At 37.4% G+C, this 25,202-nt stretch overlaps 1 protein-coding gene across 1 annotated transcript in view; it reads left to right on the forward strand.

Moving 5' to 3' along the window:
• Positions 1 to 25,202, forward strand: part of LMO7 (LIM domain 7) — a gene marked incomplete at both ends in the record, with an annotated part of 128,132 nt that overhangs the window by 19,142 nt on the left and 83,788 nt on the right. Inside the window, 2 exons of the mRNA XM_079549527.1 lie at positions 14,503 to 14,573; positions 18,087 to 18,156. Coding sequence (XP_079405653.1) covers positions 14,503 to 14,573; positions 18,087 to 18,156 — 141 coding nt within the window. The remainder of the gene's footprint in view (positions 1 to 14,502; positions 14,574 to 18,086; positions 18,157 to 25,202) is intronic.

Genomic DNA, 25,202 nt, shown 5'->3' on the forward strand with positions numbered 1-25,202 from the left:
AACCATACCTCTCCATTTTAAACTGTCCAGTTTCTTATCACATTTTCGCTCAAATACTCTGGTACACAAAACTGAACTAATTGTAGCACATTGCTGATTTGTTTGAACGCTTAACAAATTTTGTAACAGCCTTGAAAAGAGCAAATAATGCTTTGAGCCAAGTTGTAGCGCTGGTTGTATACAATGTTGCCTTTAAACACTGAGCAGAACTGAGGCATCTGTCCTACACAGTGAAAAACTGTTCTATTAATAAAAATCAGAGAATAAGGCACTTCAGCTGCCTTATTTAAAGTTGTTCCCTATTTTAATAGTAACATTTAAACATATAGAACATATACCAATATTCTGTACAATACATATCAATAGGTATAACCCATTGCCTGGATTCCTTGCTGGTGGTAGGTATGAGTAGATATTGTTTAATGAAGCTTTTTGAGCTCTCAAACATTTTTGAGAGCTTTGCTGTTACAGTTTCCAGCAGATGGTGTCTGTAACTAAAGGCAAAAGAAACCATGTGAGGTGGATTGTTAGAATGGTTAATGTTATTAATGAGGCTGTACCCTGGACATCTGTGTTATGGCGCGTGGTGCTATGCTGAATTTCAGTGTTGGCTTCTTTTGTCAATTTGGTTGAGGATCCCTCCAGATTTAGTAGCTTATTTGTATTGGGCTGTTGCATTTTCTGCTTTTACTTTAGTAAAGGTGTTAAGGCAAATTTTAATGTTTGTCCAAGCTAAAAATGTTGTTTAACTTGTGTATCCGTACCCACAGCAGAACAGTAATAAAAAAAACATTAATTTTAGTATGGTTGTTGATGAAAATGGGTGTTTTTGGAAGGAACTACTGCCGAAGAACAGTAACAAAGCTGTTTTGTGTTTACACTCATAAGAGAAAGCCACAATGAAGAAAGTGGAGTTTTTGGCATTGGGGTAAAGTTGATGATTTGAGGTTAGTGTTGCTTTTCTGGTAAAATATGGTGGATTAGAAGGGATATTCAGTGGTAAAACACTTCCTGGGTGCTGTGCTGTGGTCTGTCTGCTCCTTAGTCAAAAATATTACCTGACTGGGAGATGCAGTTTGAGGTTTCTCCTAATTGTGAATATTTGATCAAATACTTGACCATATTGAAGCCAAGGGAGATCAGGAAGTTTGATGGAAATCATGCAACTTATAGATGCAATTTTTATTTTGAAGTGACAGTGGGGGAGGAAGAGCAAACGTTCTTTGAGCATTGGTAATGAGTACAGTAAAGATCTGTGCCTTCATCTTTCAAGATCAGGGTCTGGAAGGAGACATTTTCATGAGGGAAAGAGTGGGTTTCCAAATAGGACTGTCAGAATTCAGTACGTACTTCTTAGACATGTACATAAAAGAGCTTGCTGGTCTATTGTAGAACAGTGAAAATGCGACTGAGATGGAAAATAGTTTGCCTAAAACCAGATGTTTGAATAGGCTTTTGTTAGTGGTAGAGTTTGTACTTTGATGTGGTAGGTGATTTTGTTAGTATCAGTCATAATGCTGTCAAATACAGTACTACAGTACTTGCACCTGAAACAATGCATTCTCAGAGAAAAAAAGTTGCTGGGACTATTTAGTAGCATATGTAAAATTTAAATGCTAAAAAAATAGGGCATGTGCTTTTATGTAACAGCCAAGTATGGATTTTATAATAAATGACTAGATGATAAAAATGTGAGGGGGAAAATAAAAGCTTGGATTTTTTTTTTTTTTTTTTTAAGCTTCATGGTGTAAAATGAAAGTATTTTTTCCCATTGTTTCTTCGTTATGGGTAATTGCAGATACTGAAAATCTCTTATTCATCTCAGTGTGGCATTTTAAAGGAAAAAAAGTCAAAATAAATTCCACTTCACAACAGCAGAGGTCAGAGCATGTCAGAAGATATGTGAGATCAGTGTTCCAACTACATGCAGATTTGGTGTGAATTTAAACCCAATATAAATGCAGACCCTCAAACTGATATAGCGGTCGTGGAGAAAGTTGGCCAGCCTTGAATACATGAGTTTTTAATAACGTGTTAATTGTTGCATACCTTAGTTAAAAGAAGGCATTGTATAGATTTAACATTTCAACTACTTCCATTTTTCTTCTGACACAAGTTCCCCTACCCAACTCTATGCCACAAACCTTCCCCCCCCCGCCCAAGATTTACGTGCTTAAATATTTATTTGCAGTATGGGATGTGGGGTAGGTTGGAAATGTTGTTGTGGGTGATGTTTTCCCACAATGTAATGATTTCTGATGCAAGAGAATTGTTTGTGAGAAGTTTCGCTGCTCTTCCAATCTGGTTTGTGTTTTTTTTTTTTTTTTTTTTTTTTTTTTTTTTTTTGCCACTTAATTATAGAGAAGGTGAGGATTCCTGTTCTTTAAATATGAAAGCTCTGGTATCCTCCCTCGGCTTTCTCTCTCCACCCTGCGAACGTGCTGACATACCTGGTGCAGGTCACTACAGGATGCTGGGCTGGATGGACAACTAGTTTAATTCAACAGGATAATTCATGTGTTAGTCTGTACTTGTGCAAGCAGTATTTGGATGCTTTGAGCTGAGGCTGAATCCAACTTTGTTTGCATAGAAAATATTTAAGTGGATGTCTTTCCCTCCCCCCCCCCCCCCCCTCAAAAAAAAAGCATAATTTTGTGATGCCCTCGAAGAAAATCCTATCTTACACAGGAAATAGCATTGATGATACAAAGAACCATTCCTTTCTGTCTGAAGCTCCAAATAAAAGAGCATAGACATCGCTCTGCTTTGATAAAGCAGTGACCTAATGTTAAAAATATTTCCCGTTTTTGTTATGATAGGAAAAATGTCTTCAGCTGCTCTACTGAACTGCAAGTAAAATGGTATAAATCTTCATTTAGACATGATAATCATTTAGCACATCAAGCAACAGAAATTGTTATAACTTAATGGAATACATAGAGAAGAGAATGTTTAAATTGTGGGCAATCTGCTTTGTCTGTGTTGCTAGGCACAGTTTCAGACATTCATGAAATCTGTGCACCTTGGAAGGCAGCAGATCATAAGAAACAGCAGGGGCCCCCGTGCAAATGTTTGAGGCATCTTGCCCGCAGTGGAAGAAAATCTCAGTCTTTCATGAGAAGGATGCTATTCTGTTTACGAAAATCTGTATGGAGTATTAATAACATCTTGTCATTTTGTGCATTGTTATTTAAAGACAAAAGCAAGTTAAGTGATAGGTGAAAAATACCCCAAGTGTGTGCATTTGTTTATCACCCAGAAGCTGTGTCTTTTCTGTGGTTTAAGTATATAAGCCTCATGCTACAATTGAATGGAACCGAGTAGTTACCCAATAATATTCTATAGCTCTGTATAAAATACTTCTATGTGTGCGTGCGTATTGCATTTTTTGTGGGATTTTAAAAAATCATTATGACCTTGTTATTGGAGGAAGTTATATGAATATACATGAAGCATCACACTAGAGGTTGGAAGAACCTGCCTATTTCTTTTATATACTAGTCTAGGTCAGTGTCCTTCTTTGAGATAGGGTATATCAGGTAAATGCAGTTAAATTATTTGATATACTGTGGATATACTACTCCCTCCAGAGAAAAGTAGATGAAAATTTTCAGCAACATGAAATTTTTTAATAGTATCGAAAAGAAGTTTATTTCAGTGATATTGAGGATTCACATTTCAAGTGTTTAATAGGGCCAGTGTGAAAACTGTGGGAAACTTCTGCCTCACCCTTGCAGGGAATAGAATTGTTGGCAAAGAGAAGTTATCATTTCTGTGGGGAGGTCATAACAAATTATAATTGTCTTCTGAAATAAGGGGGGGAGGTTGACTGCCTTTGATTAGTAATTACATACTACCTCTGGGCAGTAAACGTAGCAACGATGCATAGCTGCTATGACAGTCAAACTTATCTTTGGTTCTTCTAAACACACCCTGGTGAGGAGGGAAGTGCTCTGTCAAACCAGTTTGGTTCCTTTAAAAAAAAAAAAAAAAAAAAAAAAAAAAGTAAAGCTGCATTTGCAGTTAAGCAATAAAATGGCTGAAGGAAGTGTCATGCTGGAGGTGGTTGACTAACATTTGGGCTCTATCAGTTCTTAGCCTGAATTGGAAGATGAAAGGTGAGCGACAGTTTAAGATGTTTCTCTGTGTGGTCACAGCAGTAATTGTCACTCCCTGCTTCCCTTCTGAGTTAGCTGATTCTAGTCATCCTGGTGACTTTACTTAAGGCCACCTACAACTATAATAGGTGCAAACATTTCCTCTGTGTTGCAAATGGAGGTACCAAGCAGAAGAGTTCCCTGCAGAGCCAGAGTTTGCCAGTGGTGTCATTATCTTAAATTCTCAAAAGCTGACTGATCTCTGTAAGAAATAAACAGATGTCAGGGCAGTGGTGTGCACGGATGACAACAGTGTGCACTTGCAGCCCAAAAGGCCAACTGTATTCTGGGCTGCATCAAAAAAGCAGAGGGAGAGGTGATAGTCCCAACCTGCTCTGCCTTTGTGAGGTCCCATCTGGAGTACTGTGTGCTCTGCCTCCTGCAGTTCTGTTTCTCTTGTCTCTTGAGATACACACCATCCTTCTGCAGCTCCCTTGGACTTCAATTTCATCTGTAGCCAGCAGTCCTCTGACTGCAATTATTTAATTTCTTTGCCAAAGGCAATTTCTTTCATCTTCTGTCTAAGTGAGGAACACCTTGTCAGAATAAAGCTTCTGGTTGTGCTGTACCTGGCGTCTCTCATTAGGTGGTGCTGCGTGGCAGCGGCAATGGTCTCTGCCATCAAATACTGTAATATTATGAGCTCGTTATCTGTAATGCAATACACTGCTGTGAGTGGTGGGAAATGGAGCCTTCCTAAGCCTCGCTTCCATTTTAGTGACTCAGTGCACGTACGGTGTATTTCAAATAACCCAATATAATTACTTCTGTTTGTTTATATTCCTTTAAATTTTAGCCTTTTGATGAAATCTTTTAAAATCATTTCTCCTTACGCCACAGTTGTTTATAGCTTCTGCTTTCTCACTTCTTCTACATTTTTTGTAGATTTGTTTTTTTCTGAAAAATTAGCATTACTCTCAGGAGTTTTGTGATCTCGCTTTTATTTTGATTTAAATGTGTGCAGCCAATGGAGTTCCCTTGAGCTGGTTTTTCCCCTTGAAAATTATTCCAATTGAAAAGAAGAGCATAATATTTCTACATCTGGAGTCAGTGAACTTAGCATTAATTTATGTAATTTTCACTTGATGTTATCTAGCAACAGTTATATAGAACACCGGAATTTCAAAATGCTGCAATTCATGTTAAGTGCCATCACTTGAAAGGAGCTGGTGTCATGGCTATTTTTTTTCATACTCTTTGTGTGACACTAATTGCTTCTGTGGTGTCTTCTGGCTCTGTGAAATATTTTTCTGCACGATATCTTTTACATGTTGCCCATCTGTTCACTTGTTAACAAGTTAAATAAGACTGTGAAATGGGTTGGAAAACTAAGCCCATGTAAAGAGATGTAGAAGTTGGGGAATGTAAGGATGGGAGAGAAGATGTATTTAGAAAACTGTTGCTTCCCTAAACTGTATTTATGTGCACGTGGGTTGATGCTTGAGATGAGGTGGGATTTGGTGAACATTTTTGACTGCAACTTGCGCAGAGCATGTCTTGGTATGCTGCACTGCTTCCAGTAAAGATTGAAAAATTGAAAAGATTGAAAAAGCTTTTCAAAATTCTTTCCTGAAGGGGGCCCACAGGAAGGCTGGGAAGGAACTTTTTATAAGGGTAGGTAGTGACAGGACAAGGAGAAATAGCTTTAAACTGGAAGAGGGTAGATTTAGACTAGATATTGGGAAGAAACTCTTTACTGTGAGGGTGGTGAGACACTGGAACAGGTTGTCCAGAGAGGGTTGTGGATGCCCCCTCCTTGGAGGCATTCAAGATCAGGCTGGATGGGGCTGTGAGCAACCTGTTCTAGAGGGAGGTATCCCTGTGTATAGCAGGGGGTTGGAACTAGATGATATTAAAGGTCCCTTCCACCCCAAACTATTCTATGATTCTATTTCCAGTAATAGCATAAAATAACTTCCATGCATGAATAACTTCTTTAAACACATGAAAGCAATGGTATCTAAAGCATTTCCCTGTAGCATGCATATTCTTTTTTACCACATGCCTTTTTTCCTTCTGCTGAACATGGTTATAAACCTTGCAGTTAGATCTCTGATTTGTTCGTGGCACCAACCATCCACTCTGGAGAACTGTAGATAATTATTCTCTGACCAGGAATCACAATGACAGTTAAACTGGGTAATTAACCTAGAAAATGCAACCATCAAGTTGCATTTATTTTTGGTTTTGAATGAGTGAGAACATGATATTTAAAGATTGAGTTATTGTGATAACATCAGTTAAAAGCAAGAAGAGAAGAGCAGGAGCAGGGAGGTAATCATCCCCCTGTACTCAGCACTGGTGAGGCCGTACCTCAAGTACTGTGTTCAGTTTTGAGCCCCTCACTACAAGAAAGAAAGGCCCTAGAATGTGTCCAGAGAAGGGCAATGAAACTGGTGAGGGGTCTGGAGCACAAATCTTATGAGGAGTGGCTGAGGAAGCTGGGATTGTTTAGTCTGGAGAAGAGGAGGCTCAGAGGAGACCTGATTGCACTCTACAGCATCCTGAAGGGAGGTTGTGATGAGGAGGGGTTTGGCCTCTTCTCCCAGGCAACAAACAGGACCTGAGGAAATGGCCGCAAGTTGTACCAGAGGAGGTTTAGGTTACACATAAGGAGAAACTTTTTCTCTCAGAGGGTGGTCAGGCACTGGAATGACCTGGCCAGGGAGGTGGTGGAGTCGCTGTCCTTGGCAGTGTTCAAGAGGCATCTGGATGAGGAGCTATGAGATGTGGTTTAGCAGCTTGTGGTAGTAATGGTGATGGGAGGATGGTTGGACTAGATGATCTTGTAGGTTTTTTCCAACCTTGTAATTCTAGGATTCTAATAGAGAAATTTGATTTGCTTCAGTTTCTTTCTTTACATGTGCCCTAAACAAATGTGGTTTTAGTATCTGTTAATATATCTTCATCTATTAATATTCCAAGTAACAGCCCGGTTTGAATGGAAATGTGTGAAACCAAAAAAAATGTTTTTTCTACTTCATCTGAAATTCGAGCGCTGCTGTTGTTGTGAGCTCTGTTTTCCTCCTTTAGTAAAATGGTAGTATGGACAGACTCCAGAGATTTTCAGTTTTTCTCCTGTTTTTACTGTCTGAACTTGAAGTTCTAGGCGATGACGCGTGGCCAGTCAACTCCTCAATCATGTACTGCCTGCCTCATTTGGGCGCTGAATCACTGTATTTTAGGGTATGTTAAGCCTGAAGAATCTGAGCGAAGTCCAGATGTTATCCTTATCTCATTTCCAGTATCCTGTGGCTATGGATCTGTGGGTGTTGGGAGCCCATGGGCCAGTTGCTGTGGTTTTTGGTGCTGGAGACAAGCAGTTTGGTGGGTGGGTAGGGGTAAGTAGCCTGTGTGATCAGAAGATGAGGTGCTTCCTAAACGCAACCCCTTCACTTGGTGTGAAGGGGGAAGTTTCAGGATGACAGGAAGGTCATGGTTTTCTTTTGTGATTGATCTGTTCAGCCAGCTCTGCAAAACCTTCTGTTTGTGTGCTGCGTGCATGCTGTTGTGATGTTCCCACCTGTTCTCTTTACTGAGCTGCTTTGTTGCTCATATTCCTTGACTCTTTTTATTTCAACACCCTAGGGCATTTTTCAGAACTTACTGATTTTCTATCCAGAGCAACCTCTCTGTTTCTTCATCTGTGTTACTCAGGCTGACACTATATAGAAGTCCAGCTGAGACACAGCTGTGCACAGATTCATTTATTTCTTGATCACTTTATCCATCAGCTTGAAGAGGTATTATGAACTGTAAATCAGGTAACAATGTAGTGCCAAAGGGGTAGGTGTTTCAGGGGGGGAAAAAAAAAAAAAAGGAAACAGCAAATGAAATGACTTACTTTCACAATAGGCAAATTCAAAACTTGGCTGGCATGAGAGCATGTGCATTATGAAACATAATCATTAAAAATATCCGAGCCATGAAAGTGGGATCACAATTAAAATGGAATCTATATCCTCTACTTTTCATGTTAATTCAGTAGATTGCTTTTCTGAAAACTGTTCCTTCATAGCTTTGCTCCTTGTTCATGTTTCTTTCTCCTATGGCAGAAATAAACATCCAGTTCCAAGGCACCACTATGATGTGTGAGTTGAGTTTAGAAATGGTGCACATTAAAACTGTTTGCAGAATTAATAGGCACATCTGATTTATTTGGATATTACACTGATACAGTAAATCTGCAGTGGTTTTATTCTTTTTGTCCCTTCAGAGATTAGTATCTTTCAATTTACAAGTTTTATCTCCTGCTGAAACACCTATTTCCATTCAGTTTATCTTGCCAATCTGCTTATTCAATGAGAACTTATCATACAACCAAAGTAATATGAGATTTTTTTCTTAGTTTGACACCTGTCAATACAGCCATCAGTATAAGCAACAGTATAAGCTTATTCATCTTGCTGTCACTTCTGGGATGATCTTGTTTGTGACTGAATTGCTTAATCTCAACTGTTTATGGAAAATATCCTTGCTCTTTCTGCAGCATTTTTTCTCCAAGTCAGGGATTCTCATAAACATTCTAATGAAGTCTTCACTTACATCCTTCAGAATTTGACAGAAGAGCTGAAAAGACATAAAATCCCAGAGCAGAAGTAGATGATGTGGAGAGATTTGTAATTCTTACACTTACACTATCATGTCTCCTTGCTTTTCCCTTATCGATTGTTTTTCTTCATCTTTTGTGTGTTTTTTTTTTTAAAAAAAAAAAAAAAAAAAAAAGGCAGTTATGGTATTCTGTGAGTCTTGGCATGCCTCTTTCAGCAAGCATACCACAGTAAGACCCCATCATTATGATGATGATAGAAAATTACTCTAAGTTGTCTTCAATAATCAGTCTTTTCCTTTCATAAATGTCTGTTCTGATTTGTTATCAAAGGCATTTTTGGCTGAAGACTGAAAAATTTCCACATCCTCTAAAATGAAACTATGTCTAGGGATTTGGGGTATGGGTTCAAATAGGATGGTACAACTTTGCAGCAATAGAACAGGAATCATTCAAAATGGAAAACTGTGTTATGGATACACAGAGGACCCCATTCACATGGAACAGTGTAAATGATCAATGTGAGAAACCTTCATCTCTTTTAGCCCTCTTATTTTTGCTGTTATTCCCAACTGTTCAGTCTATTCTCCTCACTGGAGTCATGCCTGTCATGGATTTTAGCAGCAAGTTATGAGGAATCTAAAAGAAGAGCTTCACAGAATCACAGAAAAAAAAAAACTTCCTTCTGTAGTCTCAGAAATCCAGACATTGCTCTTGACTCATAAAGTTTTTAAGGTAGGCAGTGTCTCAAGTTAGTTGCTGGACAGTTTCCAGTGAAAGCCTCTGTGGGTACCAGCTCTTGAGCATGTCTCAGGGTTTGTTGGACCATGAATTAAATGGTGATAGGGATTCCTTTTAGACTGCTTTGGCTGCTTTGAATCAGGCATCCCTTCTGCTACATGTAGTGTAGCTGGATGATATAAATGCCTACACTGTAGGGAACCTGCTTTAGTAAAAGGGTTGGAGTTGATAATCTCCAGGAGGTCCTTACCAACCATATGAGTCTGTGATTCTCTTCTCAGGGCCCTAAATTCAGGAGTCTTGAGAAGCAGGTCCTGCTTGCATCAGAAATGAGTTTTTCTTTTCCAATTTTGGCTTTCAGAAAGCTAGTAACCTCTATGGTTTGGCTGTTTGCTGCAAAGCCAAAGCTTTTTTACCCAAATGGTGGCCTCTGTCATTTTGCTACTTGTGTGTTCAAGATTAGGTACAGCAATGCTCTGAATATTGTTCCTATCATCTGCCCTCGGGGAGAGGTTTGAGAAAATTAATCAACTACTGCATAAAACCATGGCAATGTTAGACTTCTTACGAAATTCAGAGAGGAAGAGCATTGCCAGTTTCTTGAAATCTTGCTTGTTGGCTGTAGGTGTAGCCTACATAACTCTTGTGCATATTACTGTACACAGTAAGAGTACAGTTTGGAAATGATGTTTTTGTGTGGTTAGAGCCAAGTGAGTGTTGTAAATGGAGATAAATAATGTGGAGATCATGTAATGATGGAATCACATGCCCTGGTAACCTGATCCAGATTTTTTGGTACTTGGGGAAAAAAGAGGGGAAAAAGGCCATTAACAAGGTAATATTTCAGACAGTGACACATATGTGATGTGATCTCTCCTTTCCTTAGTTAATGGCACAGGCCCAGCTCTGCTGAGGCAGGCAGTGTGGTGGAACCCAGGGAACCTGGCAGGTATAACTGAAATCCTGCAGCAGGGGCTTTGCCATGACATTACATTTGTATCATTGCCCTGGTTCTTTACAGCATGTTAGTCATCCTCTCTGCAGCACAGTGTTAAGCTTGGCTTTTGTTGCTGCAGACTTAGTTCAAGACATGAAGTTCATAAATCAGTTTGGTGTACTTAAGATCACTGTCTGATAAATTGCTTGCTTTCTGAGATCTTTGTGTGATTCTATATTAAGGCTATTTCTACCTCATATTGTTTGGTTCTTGTCTTGAATCTTCCATCCCTAACCTATTGGTTTACACTGTGGTGTTGAGCACTTCACACTGATGTAATTAGTATTTCTTTAGTATTTCTTTAAAATCAATGTGTGAGGTCCTTAATCAACTTGAGGTTGTGTGGTCTGAAAGTGGCTTATCGGAGGAGCTGTGAACAAGACCAAGAAAGCAGGACTTAGGAAATTTGAGCTTCAGAGTAGACAAATGGCTGGTGAGTTCTTAGGTGTTCTGTGGTATTGTTTCATTCAGGCCATGATTTGGGTATGATAAAATGCCTTCCTCTTAGGTTTGAGCAGCTAACTTTTTTGTGATGGGGGAACAGTTAACCAGTGTGTCCAGGTATGTTAAGTGAGGTGTTCTTGTTTTTTATTGAATGGGGAGAGTCTGGCTGTAGTGTTTTCACCACAGCAAAATTAAGGTAATAAAGCTGCTGGTCTTTTGCATTTTGTGAGGGGTGTGTGTGTGTGTGTGTGTGTGTGTGAGAAGCCAACCCATTTGAAACCTACAGCCCTGTATGACAGCAGTCTCTCTTGGGATGCATTCAAATTGGTGTAAACCATGGAAGCAATTTGATGCAAACTCGGTGTTGCCTGTTAACACTGAAAGAGTTTTCCATTTTTAGTGGCTTTTAGGGCAAGGCAACATATGACCAGCTTTATTTGTCCTCCAGCAGGACAAGCCAAAGAAGTGTACTCATTGTTAATTTTGGTACTGTGACATATAATTAAGATATTTTTCTGCACCATGTTCTTTTTGTTCAGTCATGCCATCTTGTGAGTGGTTGGTCTTTGGTTATGTTTTCTTGAATTGCCACCTCCTAAAGAAATCACTGCAAACCTGAAGTTAAATTAGCCCTCTCCACGTATGTGTAAGCATTTAATTTACTTGCAGTTTGAAGTAAATTGCTTGGATTTGGCAATTGCCAAGTTACAAAGTATTTGGGGACGCCTTCCTACAAAACTGAAACCAAACTGTTTTATAAGAGCAATTAAATGTGATTTATGGTCTGGTCTTTAATTATGTCTTTGCCTTCTTTATATTAAAAACAACAAGCAAACAAACAAAAAAACAAGCAAACGAAAAAAACAACCAAACAAACAAAAGCAGCAAACAAACATAGAAGGAAGCCAAATGAAGGAAAGGAGAGAGAATTTAGGAGACTGTGTTCAGACATGGATAAAAACCACTTTTGGCAGATATTCTTTTTATTGTTTGAATCACATGGCTTAAGTGGTTGACAAATTATCCAAAATCAATTCTGACAATTACATAAGAGTACCACTCCCAGTATAACCAGTTTTAATGAATAAACAGTGACTCACAAATAGCAGACATTGTTTGAAGATGTAGTATCTTGGGGTGGGATTTATTTTGTCTTACTCACATCCTTAGAAGCTGGGGAAATCTGCGCCGATCCATGGCTTTCCAATTTTTAATGGTACCTTGTTGCTATGTAGACTACAATAGCTAGAGCCATGATTGGTGCCTTGCAATGAGTATAAGCTGGATGAAAGTCCTTTATGAGAAAATATCTCTGTCTCTGTGTGACAGCTTGGCTTAAAATGGAGCACAGTTCTTTTTTTTTTCTTTTCTGGCATCAACAAATTCAAGGTGTAGTGCAACTGGGAAAATATTTCAGTTTTAAGCCATCGATATTAAATTGTTTATTGAGAATACCTCTTAACTACTTAATTATTACTTATCCTTTATAAATCAATATTGATAAAAACTAACTTGGCAGTTCTGATACCTTTTATTTTTATGTCAACAAACCACAGTCTTTAAAATCTATGAATTGCGATGTCAGTCTGACTGCTCCATCCTATACACCAAATCAACACTGATTTCCTCAATGGCTGCGTAAATAACTTAGTCAAAAGGCTTTCAGTGCAATGACTCCCTGTGTTAATGTAATTTTAAGAGTCTGTACAGTTAACACTAGAATTTGCAATTTTGTGCCGAAACTGGGAAACTGGACTCTCTTGAAGTTGAAGAATGCTTCTAGCTAGCTGGGGTTGACAGAAAGCTTTGTGGCAGTCGAAAGTACTCCGTGCCTCTTTTTTTTTTTTTTTTTTATTTGCTTAGAAATTACCTCAGGAAGTGCCATAGAAATATTATTATACCTTGAAATGTAGCACTATTGAGGTCTGAAGGATCTGTGCTGAAGTTCAGTGTCTCTTCAGTCGTATTTCCTCCCTGACTTCTTAGTATAATGTTTTAGTGACCTCCTTATCTATGTGCAGTTCTGATTATTTATTTATTTATTTTAAAGGAATTTCAGCATGAAGGTTGTTCCCAGATATCTAAGTCATTGCAGTTTTGAGATGGGCCCAACTCTGGCCAGTGACATTAGGGTAAAGGAAACACCTCATTGCATATTGCGTGCATGACTTAGGAATGAACTGTTTGCATTAAACCAAACAAATGTACTGTGTAGTCCCATAGATGTCAGAAAGAACTCTAAAATGAGAATAAAGTTTGACCTCTTTAAAAGTTGGTTGGGGTCTTATGGGTTAAAAAAAAAAAAAATTAAAATCGGAAGATGTTCGTAACGTCTAATTTTTTTCTCTATAGCGATTGAAGTTCAAGTTGTTGAATTTGAAAAACAAGCAACATTTTTTTTTTTTTTTTTTTAACATAGCTTAAGTCCAAGGATTCTGGTGACAGTATATGTTCCTCTAGCAATTTATGAAAAATAACAGGGTGATAATTTAGCAGGTCCTTAAAGCACTGTGTCTTCTCCTTTGCTCTTTCGCCAGGCATTGCTCATTTGTTTCACCACTAATTTCTTTAATTACTGTGGCAAGTAGCAACTGTTGGTCTGGATGCACATAGATTCCACAACACTTTTAATTGTGTGCCTGAAGTCCTGTGCAGCACTGGGGATGGTCAGGATCCTCAAAAGGAATTTTATGACAAGCTAATGCCTGAACCTGGAGACACCTAAGCTAACAAAAATAAATGCTTTTCTTTGTTTGATTTTTGTATGTAGCTGGAATAAAACTCTGTCTCTAAAAACTTTTCTCCCTTCCTGAGTTGTGTGTGGGCTACCAATCTGGGTGTTGATAAAGGAACCTTTGCTGCGGGGAAACCAAGTAAGAAGAATCCAAATGAATTTAAGCCTAAGAGATCACCAGTGTATCACTCTTCACTTGAGATGGAGTGAATTAATACCAGGAGCAAATCTCTTATGTGGAAAACAGCTTTGTTGAAAACCTATAGGCAATAGTTTTGGCTTCGGGTGCCTTAAAGTCCTTTGTTTGACATTCTTGTCCATTGCTTTTCACCTTGTATATGAAAAGTAGCCCCACTAGTATAGTCTTACTGTTTTCCAGCTAATAGGTGTTTATGTACATGTGGTAATAAAGACTTGCCAGAGAGGTTCTTCAATCGCACTGCCTTAGATGCAAGTGGCAGGGAAAAAAAAAAGGTAATATATTTCATGCTGGGTATCATGAGTGTTCAAGATGTGAAATGAAGTAGAAGATTTAAATGAGAAAAGACTCCACGCTTTTTTTTCTTTATGGTTCTGTTTCAGATTTCTTTTATGCTTTCCAGTATAGCTAGTATATAGAAAATTTAGAAAACAAGTATGCCCACATGATTTAGCTGAAGATTGATTTGCACCAGCAGAAACTATTTGAAGATGTTAAATCTGACTTCTTTTGAGGCACAACTGTTTTAGAAAACTTTTTATTTTGAAATTAATACAAGAAAATAGTGCATACTGTGAAGTACGTGTTGAACTGAAGTTTTTTTTTTTTTACTTCTCAATTTTTCTTATCCTGATTTTTGTATGCATGTCTCAAATTGACCTCTAATTCTTATTTTTGTAGACAGTTACTGGGAAAAGCTTTGGAACCAAAGACTTTCGAGCAGCTTTAGAAAATGGAGTCCTGTTGTGCGAGTGAGTATTGACTTATTATATAAAAATGCTTCAGGTTTCTATCAGCCTCTTTCCTTCTTGGCCTGGTTGTTTTGAGTTAAGTGCCAACAATGTATTAAACTGTATGGTTTTTTTATCCTTGTTTGAAAGCTGTTCTTCCTTCCCGTGGCAAACGTCCACTTTCTGGATCTATGTATTCCATGTGTTGTCACACATTTATCTTAGCTGGAGCATTGTGCTGATCCTCTGGCCTTTGCTTAGTTTTATTGCTTATAATGCTCTTAGTGCTACTGGACTTTCTCTTCAGCTCATGCAAGGTGGTGTGGCCAGTGACTTTGATGGAAGCACTCAGTTACTTATATAATCACTGTTGTTTTGTTTTGCCTGCTTCAAGTAAAAGAATCATTGTGAACCCTTGTTTTCTAAATCCTGAAAGACAGTGATTCTTCCCAGAAAACCTGATACCAAAAAAGTAGTTTATTTCAATAATGAATGTGATTAAATCATAAATTAAAAATAAGTTTAGGCCTCTGCTTTGTTTTTTGTTTTGCTTTTTTTAGTAATACTAATTACTGAAATTTCTCTTCAGTATAAAATAGAAAAGGAGTTATTTGGCCATCTTACAATCACATCCAAGTACATCATTAACATTATCTATAGGATGTCACTTGGCATACTCAAAGGCAACTTAAAATCATAAAATGTTGCAGCCCAGGTTTCAGTAGCATTTGGACTGAACTAGTTACTGCTTTCAACAGCAAACAGTACTCTGACCTCAGCTTTTTCTAGAACACTTTCTCAAAAAAGCTTTCTTTTGTTTATGTGTATTATAGACTTGGCAATAATGAGACTTGTTAGGTTTCGCTAGTAGACTGAGTCAGAGGTATAAAACATCCACTCATCAGATCTATCTGTAATTGGTTTTATACTTATTAGAATAATTTTCCAAGGCTGAAACTGGAGTTAACCACCTTCTATTTTAAGGAAATATAGGTGTAAGTGTCCCATTCAAAGACTACATTGGACATTTAAAAATGCCTTGTATCTTGGAGGTATCCATTATCAGTTCAGCCATTTCAGAAAATATTTATGAAGGTATAATTCTCTGTTTTTTATTTATTTGTTTCAGTGTGTATCACAATAACCAAAGTAAATGCAAAACAGGCAACATTCCCACATCTTTACTTCTGTGAATGTTATTCGATTTCCTATTTGTTCTCTCATTTTTTTTTTTTCCTTTGGGCACTTCACCTTTCAGACTATCTTGCTAGTTGCTTCTGTAATTGTCATTTTGGTGTGAGGGGGTGCTTTTGTTTTTCTTTTTTAAGACTGAATGGTTTTGTAGGGATGGAAGTTTTATTTTTTTGTTGCTTATGTAATCACATGTGAACTATATTGACTGTGGTAATAAAACAGCTATTGCTTTAACAAGAAGCTACTTCCTTACTTGATGTATCTACTTAGTGGGATGTGTGTATTGTATTCAGCTGTAACTTTTAAATCAAGTCTTTAAGCAATGGCAATGAAGTGATATACTCTAACTCTTTGATATCTTCATTGTTGACACTTATTTGGCAAAAGAATATGAGCATCCATCTGCCAAATGCAGATCAGTTAAATTTATCTGTAATTAATAGCTACATGTGAGAAAAACATGCAGTAATTTCTTCATCTGAGCAGTTTTCTTCAGGAGTCGTGTAGCAATCTTTAAAGGAAAAGACATCTAATTATACTGCACTAAATCATACAGCTGTTCTCCTGTATCATAACTTTTAAATTTGACATACCTTGAAGTACAAAGATAAGTGATTTCCATAAGAGTTCACTGGAAATGGAAAAGAACAAAATATGGAAGACTTTCAAATGTCCAGTTTTCAGCAAAGTAAAGAAAACAGAAGATATTAAATAATGGAGATAAACTAGCCACAGCATTGCATGTTGCCTTGGTTTCCCCTGGCATGACTTGTTTAATTTACACAGATACATTATCATTGGAGGTGATATATATGGCTTATACAGATCAAATCTATACTTTCACCACTTATTCTAGTGGCAGCTCAGTTAGTTTGTTTGACTTACTGACCAGTATGTGTGTCAACTGACTAATCAGTTGACAAAATAAATCCTTTTACATTATACTGGATCTCCTCTTTAGAGGAAGGAAGTTTTCTGTTACATGCTACTTTGTGTTCTGAAGCACATAAAGCAAATATGTAATGCATTTGGAAGAAAACAGTAGCTTTTTTTTTTTTTAATTTCTTTTTTTTCTTTTCTCTTGATGGAAAAGTCACCAAGTGTATTTTGTTTGATAACAATGAAGCTGAAACATCTCAGGATCTGTTATCTTTGTCTCTTATTCTGCAGGTGCTTAGAAATCTCTTCCATTTCATTATGTATGCATAAACTCTGTTCTTTTTGTTTATTTTCCAAATATATTTGCTGTTTGAGCAAAGGAGAAAAAAAAAAAAAAATAATGCCTTTTCCCTTGTATAATTTTGAACTTCTGGAGCTGACTCTGCTTTGGTGTGGGTAGATCACAAAACCCAATTGATGTTTTGTGTGGTTAAGGGGTCTGGCCAAACAAGCAGCAACAAGGAGAGGGAGCAAGTCCAAATTCCTCAGATGTAGGTGGATAAAGCCTACAGGGTGTCATGAGGTCCAACCTCTTTGTTGGTCCAGTGGTCTAGTGTATATTTCAGTGAATCATGGGATTTCCCTACCAACATGACTGAGAACCTGGGAATAAAGGTGCAAGGAATACCTTGCCTTGTCCTCAATGCATGACAAGATGTGCATCTGTTCCGTTTTTCAGTTTTATTGTAAATTCTATATGAAGTACAAGTGATATTGTGAGGCTCAGTCCTCCTGTCCAACTGGAAAACAAAACAAAACAAAAAAATAACTTGCATGTGTAAAATATTTACAAAAAAATATTGTTGCAGACATCATACTGGGGCTGGTAGCATATGAAATCTGAGCTGGTTTCCTACGGGAATATCAGACCTCTTATAAGGAACACTGAAAATTAATGTTTTTATATGTATTCTTCTGATAAAATTTGATATAGAAGATATGAAAAATCTTTAAATGTGAAATTTCAGTCTAGTTAACATCACCACCAATTTAGCAGAAACATAGAATCACCAATTGTAGAATCAACACATTTGGAAAAGACCTCCAAGATCATCCAGTCCAACCAGTTAAACATAAATTCATTTCTCCTTGTATCTGCCTATCTGCTTCTGTTTGTTTGTTTTTTTTTTTCTTTCTTTCTTACTCTGCCTTTATCAACCATCTTATTTTTATGACTTGTCCCATTTTTGCTTCTATAATCTTCTATTGGTTGATTTTTGGTTTTTTGGTAAACTGACTTAAAAATAATAATAATAATAATAGGGGCATGTGTTAATAGATTCAGATTTATTTGATTCAAGTCATAGCAGTGAGTAATGCATGCAAAGTTTTTCTTAGTAAGCAATGATATTCAGACTTAAATAAAATTATGTAACATAAATTCATATGATTTCTTTGTAGTTTGATTAACAAGATCAAACCTGGCATTGTTAGGAAAATAAATCGTCTGTCAACTCCAATTGCTGGCTTGGTAAGTAATGACAGCAAATCTAGTATCTGTGTTATGACTCCATGCTCTGCTTAATTAGTGCTTGATAAGCACCCTCTTGCCTGTTGGTCTCACCATGGACTCATTAAAAAGCATACCAAGTGTACAGGATTATACCATGAATTTTTGGTCAACGTGTTACCACTTACACATTAAATTGGAAAGCAAAGATTATCCTTACAATGATCTGAATCTGTAACTTGAATCAACTTGTCACTCTATGGAGCTTCATCATTCCTATATCAAGTACTGGTGGCTCCTGAGCACAAGCCTATACAGCATTACCTTTCTTTATTCAAAGGCTATTGTTGCATTATACTCACAAACCACTTCAGAATCCCCTCTGTTAGGGAAAGAACAAGCTAAGGAATATTTCTTGCAACCTGATTATTTTTAGAAGCTGCATCTCCCCACCCACAGTAAAGCCTAGGTTGCATTAAAATAACTCTGATGCAGAAATCTCTCTTAAGGCTTCACTTAAGAGATTTAGCAGAAGATATTGTGGCTGAAAATCGTCTGCAGAGGGGGGGAAAAGTAACGCATGGAATCATTTACACAGGAAATTTAAGAATTCCTGTATGCTATTTGGTAAATGTGCTGGTCAGAGACCATACACTGAATTTTTTAGCCATTTAGGATCAGAAAACCTTTAAGAGGGTAAGCAAATTGAATTCTTTTTTGCCGTTTTTTTTTTCTCCAGATAAATTAGCCTTCTAAGTTGTTCCTAACTTACAGGATAACTGTCTCTTAGTCCTGTGGCCAAAACTTCTTTTTTAAAAGACACAAAGCAAATAGGGATATGTGTGTGATTCCTACCAGAAGCAGAAGATTCCACCTTATGGTAAATATGCAATCATAATGTTAGGGGAAGTTTCCTGATTTTGTAGAAGACAAAATATCTCTAGAACTTCAATTGAGGACATAGGACAGCAAACATCTGCTTTTGCATCAGCTATGCAATTCTTTAGAGGAAACTGTATTTAACTTACCTAGAGGTCATAAGATTGGGTTAACTTGCCATACATTATTGTCCAAGCTCAGAAAGTCCATTTCCACATCAAATGAATGTGCAAAGTATTAGTTGTCTTTGTCCCGGAAAGCTCAGGGTATTAGGCTTGTGAATGAGTGCTGCACATTCTTTTCCTGTGAAGCATCCAAAAAAAGAACTCAAAATGATTCTGGGGAAGATGGTACTGTTATTTTATCAGTCACTTGATTGCCTGAATTGCCTCTGAAGTAACCATCTGTCCAGACCGAAAACCATAGGCTAGATTTCATTTTTTGTGGTGTCGTGTTGTCTTGAACTATGAAATGGAATACCTTTTTAATTTCACATGGTTCTTTTGTTGTTTACAGACACGCAAATTTGGAGTATTCATTAGGTGTTTAGCTTTCTTTTCTTATTTGGTGTGTATCATTGTTACTAGTTCCTACAAGTCTTCAAAAAGAAAAGGGAGAAAGGGTGAATGAATCTCATAAACCATGACCATCCACTGCTATTGTTGTTATTATTAAAGTACCACTTAAAGGTGGTCCTTGAGACAGCGGATATTTTGTGTTAACCTGTGGAAATAGTTTTACAGAAATACTTTGGTTTCACAACATTGTGATTATGATGGCAATAATGGGTATGTGTGTATGTATGTCTCCCGACTTGAGAGTGTCATGCTAATTTAAACAGCTTTGGAGAGTTCAGCTTTCATCCCTGAATGTATATAACTCATACTAAAACCTACAGTTCTGTGCATTTGTAGAAACGCAAGCGTTAGTACCTACTAGGTTTAGAATATTGCAGCTGATGAACTGCAGGATTTATGGATGGAAAGGATTCACATTCAACAACTTCTACTGAAAATTTCTCTGCTTTACTTTCCAGTATAGAAAAGCAAGGTTTATTGTGCTCCTAAGTGTAGAGCTTGCCAGGAATTATCTGGTTTGCTTGCTATGTTCTGGAAATACTTTCACTGCTTGTTAGTTGATTCTCCCACAAGTCAGCTTCTAGACTGTGTTTTCCATGGCTTCATGTACACTTCCACAACTCTCACTTCTGCTGTATTCAGTGTCTTTCAATCTTACGTTAATTGCTCCCCACCAGACCTTTATAAGATTTGGAAACCTTACTGGTAGGGGGACTTTTTTTTTTTTTTTTTTTTTTTTTTTTTTTTTTTTTTTAAACCAGATGGAAATTTTAACTTCAAGAGGTAGAATTTATTTCTAAAGGATAAACAGATGCTACAACTTGCATTTGAGTCTTTGATCATTTGATCATGTTCTCTCTACAGCTTCTTCACAGTCCTTTTGGACCTTGGAATTTCTTCAGATTTTCTTTTTTTCTCTAGGGAGTTAATGCATTTGACTTTTCTTTTCTCTCTCCTCTGAAGTTTTGTTTGCTTCAAATGCATGACAGTTTTCTCAGCAGTATAGAAGTACAATGCTCAACATAAGTATCTGGTTGAATCTCCAGAAGGGGTTCATTATGTTGTTTGTCTTTGTAGTTATTCTGAAAACAAATTTCTTGAGTAAAATAGGAAATGAAAGCCTGTGTGAATAACAAAAGAGTCTGGGTTTTATGGAATATTGTGTGCTATACTTTTTAAAATAGAGGTAGGTGACTGAGATGTGTTTTTTTGTTGGTTTTATTTTATAAATTAAGTGAATTATTAATTTATTTCACTTGCTTTTGGAACCCTTTAATTCTCAAAAACCTAATAGAAACTTGACATTAGAAGGATCATCTAAATTCCAAGCTCATTTTAGTCAACTGAAAGTAAGCTTCAGCTTGCATCGCTAGTGTGGTTATACTGATCGCTAGTTTGATTATAGTGCGGTTTAGTAACTATGGGTGTGGATCTCAGTGGTTCAGGTATAATCGTGATGGAAGGGATAAATAAATACATGGTTTGATGATTAAACACTGAAATGAAACTTGGCATCCAGTTAATAGAAGTGCTGGTACTGGGCAAATTTAAAAATTCTTTAAGCTGGTGCTGCAATGCTGATGTTCCTTTTTTTTTTTTTGTTGGAGACATGTGTCCCCCATGGCTTGTGTGACAGCTAATAGTTGTTTTAACCCTTTTTTTTTTTTTTAAAAAAAAAAAATATATATTTTTTCTATCTTTGATTCATGTGTGTTTGTTTGGAAAACTGAACTTAGCCATTGAGGGATGAGACCACAACCAAAGTTCTTGAAGACAAATGGCAGTAGCAGGAAATAGAGGGCTGAACAGATCCATCTCCTGATGGTGACAAGAAGCACTTAGGCCAGCCCTCAAGTTTAACTCTTATTCCAGCAGCAAGTAACAGGGCTTGGCTGCTGGAGACACCTGCTGTGACAGCTGCCCATTTTACAGAGCAGTGTGCCCATTTGGGTTAGTCCTAGCTCAATGCCAGCTTGCCCAGGTGAGTTCCTGTGTAGCCATCTCTGATTTCCTTGTCATTCTTGGTCAGTGATGAGTGACCAAGGAAAATGTCAGTCACTCAGGGGGGGGTCCCTGAGCTACAGCACGTGCAGCCACCAAGGTACAAAGGACTAATTCCATCGGTAGCTGCAGAAGGCTGTGGTTTGCAGCAGGTTGATTTTTAACAGCATGCAGTGGGTTTCAGAAAGAGCGATGTGCTTTTGCAGGATTCCTGAGGGGAATTCTCTTGTGCTTGACTACTTTGATTTCCTTTAAAAGGACAGTGAAGGCAATAAACACCACTACACTGAGAGAATGCCATTTGTTAAAGACTTTTTTCTGAAATATTATATGGCAAGTGAAGAGCAAGTTTCTGTATATCCTTCCAATTGTATAAGACAAAAGAGCAATCCATGTATTTTCCCCCGTACAGCAGAGTAGGCAAGCAAACTAGTACTGAGTAGCTGCTTGTGAAGCTCTTTGGCATTTCTGGGGCATGTGATCCAGGTAACTGAAGGATCAGAGATTTGTGGAAGATGAATTGCATTGTACAAGATAATGAAAGTTCAGCTTGCCTTAAATCTACTTTTTGTGGTCCATGCTTATTTCCTATAAACCTATGTCAGGGAGATGTGATTTAAAGAAAACGACTTGCATTGATGAATCTTGCTGGGTTGAACTTATTCCCACTGCTTTGCTCCCGTTATGGAGAAAACCCTGTTTATATTGATTTTTAGAACAGCCTGAGTTATATCTAGGCAAAGAATTACAAATTTATGACTTGCTCCATCTGTCAGCAAGATGGAGCTGTGCTTTGAATGTGAAAAATGAGTAGCAGACCAATTTCTTCACAATCTGAAGAACTGCCTTATGCTAAAGAGCAGTCCCCACTTCTCCTAGCACCGGGCACTGAAATAACGTCTTGGTTAGTGGATGCCTCATTCCTTTTGCTCTTTCCTCAGCCTGGTGTTCCTCCAAGGTTTCTGAGAAAGGGAAAATAAATCCTCCAGTATGTTTTTTAATTCAAAGTGATTTTTTTTTTTCCTAGCAACGCCCTTTTTCCTCTTCCCTTTCCCCCCTCTCCCCCCTCCCCCCCCCCCAAAAAAGAAAGAAATACCTCTAATTATTAGTATTACACATAAAAACAAGTATATTGTTTTTCTTGCTGTATGTTGTTTTGAAGACTTTTTTTAAAAATGTCGTTTTCTTATTCTTTTTTTTTTTTTTTTTTTTTTTTTTTTTTCTCCTTTAGTAGTGAAATGGGCAAGAGGAAAGAGTGGAACAAATTTTGCAGCCTTGAAGTTATTTAATAAAACTTGCAAAATGATTTAGCTTAGAATTCTCAGGGAGAAATAAAATTAATGCTTTACAAAAGTACCTCCACCAGCCCCCACTTTAAAAAAAAAAAAAAAAAAAAAAAAAACCATACTCAATAAGCATGTATTCTCTGCTTTTCAGCTTGAATCCCAGCATGTGAAGAGTTTGCATATGATCAGACCAGGAAGAGCACTTCGTAGTCTGAATACATTTTCCATCAAGGCTCTCCTGAGTATTTTGAGACCCATCTTTGTCTGCAGTGCTTTTGTTCCTCAAAATACTTACTTTTCCAACTTAATTGGCTGAACGAAGAATTTGAACTGAGATTGAAGCAGAAAAAATCATGAGATAGTGGGAGGATAAGGCTAGCTTTTTTGCCTACCCTGCGATGTCCAGATCTTGGTGTTTAAGACCATCTACTTTTCCTTGCAGCTCCTGTTAGTAAAGTGGAAATGCAAAGCTTTGCTCCACTCTGTGGTTGGGAAGTGCATCATCACATCATGATGGGCTGTGGTCAGACCACAGGGCAGAGTGGAGAGCTGTTGGTTTTTAAGAATTGCAAATGCAGTGCAATCAACTTATTTTTATTTCTCAAAGCTGATTTCTCATCTCAAATGAATAGAGGTGCTGCCAACTAACCGTGTGAGAGCTGTATGAATGAGCACCAAACATCATCTTCATACAGTTCTTTATTTTAGCTTTGGCAAAAATGGCATTGGCTGCCGGGTTGTATTTTTTGTGTGTGTGTGTGTGTGTGTGTGCATTTTTACTTATTTATTGTGAGCTTTTGTTTCCCTTTCACACAAGAGAATGAAATTGTTCACCTGTAAGCAGTTCTGGGTTTGAAGGTGTGCATCAGAGATGTTGGAGAGTAGGATTTTATTTTTGTTGTTCTAGCGCGTAACCAGGGTTGCTTTAGGGTGAAGAGTTACATTTCTGGTTCACGTAGGCCAAGAAGCTCTTCAGACAAGTGCTACACAAACATCATTCCTTCTTTAATGCAATCCACTATAACAACTGTGTTACATAATGCACTTTTTTAATGTATCAGAAGGTATTCATTTCTCTTGCACACCAAAACAACTACCTGAAAAATCAAGGGAGAGCTACTTTGTTATGGACATCAACAGGTACCTCCTAAACCAGCAAGGTAGGGGATAATAAGGATAAGAAGGCAGAAATGTGGAAGAAAATTATAACAAAATGAAAGGGAGATAAAGATGGGGTGGAGAAGGTAAAACACTACCATGAAAAAAAATATTTTTCTGAGCCTTTGTATCTAACACTTGGCAAACCTTGGAGCCGCCCTGGTATTTCCTTATCTGTTGTCATCAGGTAGAGCTGGCCAAAATTTTCTTTTCTGTGGGAATGTTTTCCTGACACAGCTTTTAATTGCTGCAGGGGAATGGCAAGTAAATGAAATTTTCACTTCGCTATAGGATGCTTTTAATCTTCATTATTTCATGTAGGATTTAGCTATGAATTTCCTTTGCTAAATTACTTAAACTCAAATTAGTCATGTTTTCCGATTTAAAAAAAATAAAAAAATAAAAAATAAAAATTAAAAATGATGTTTTTAATTCACATTCTTTTTAACAGATCTTTTAAAGCAGCTCTAATTCTCAAGTTCTTTGGAATCACTCCTTTGTGCTGAAAGTTCTGGTTGTATTTGCTTTATCTTGCTGTCAACTCCTTGTTTTTTTTTAATATAGCCTTTGCACAGCTCTGTGCTTCTGGTCTTCCTGTATTTCAGTGTGGTTTTTTTTTTTTTTTTTTTTTTAATAAGTTTTTTTTTGCTTATTCGATTTCTGTTCCAGAAATCAACTAGTGGGGATTACTTGAATAATATTAGTAGTACCTTGTGTGGTATGAGAATACCTCCTCTTTCTATTCTGTATGGAAAATGTGAGAGGACAAATGCACAAATGCATAGAACAAGTAGCATAAAAGCTATGTTGGTCTTGGTAAGAAAGCGAAAAAAACAAAACCCACCACAAAATGCAAAAAACTCGCCAAAAATTAAGTCTTAAACCTGGATGGGGTTGCTGGTAGTGCAGCAACTAACAGTATCCAAAATCTCTTATAAGAAATAGCCTCATTATAAGTTTTGGTTGAGAGCCAACTAATGAGTTAATAACCATCTAAGCTGCTCTGCTTGCTCGTCTAATGTTTCTTTTTGCAGTGACGAGAGGGTTGGCATACTGAGGGAGAGTTGTACTGAGGGATGTGGAATGTTGCCCATTCTCTGGAAGGTTTGATGTCACCTTCCTGACAAGTGCTAGGGCCCATCACAGCTAATGCAACTCTGAGCTC

Source organism: Tetrao urogallus, assembly GCF_951394365.1.
Source record: "Tetrao urogallus genome assembly, chromosome: 1".
NCBI lineage: Eukaryota > Metazoa > Chordata > Aves > Galliformes > Phasianidae > Tetrao > Tetrao urogallus.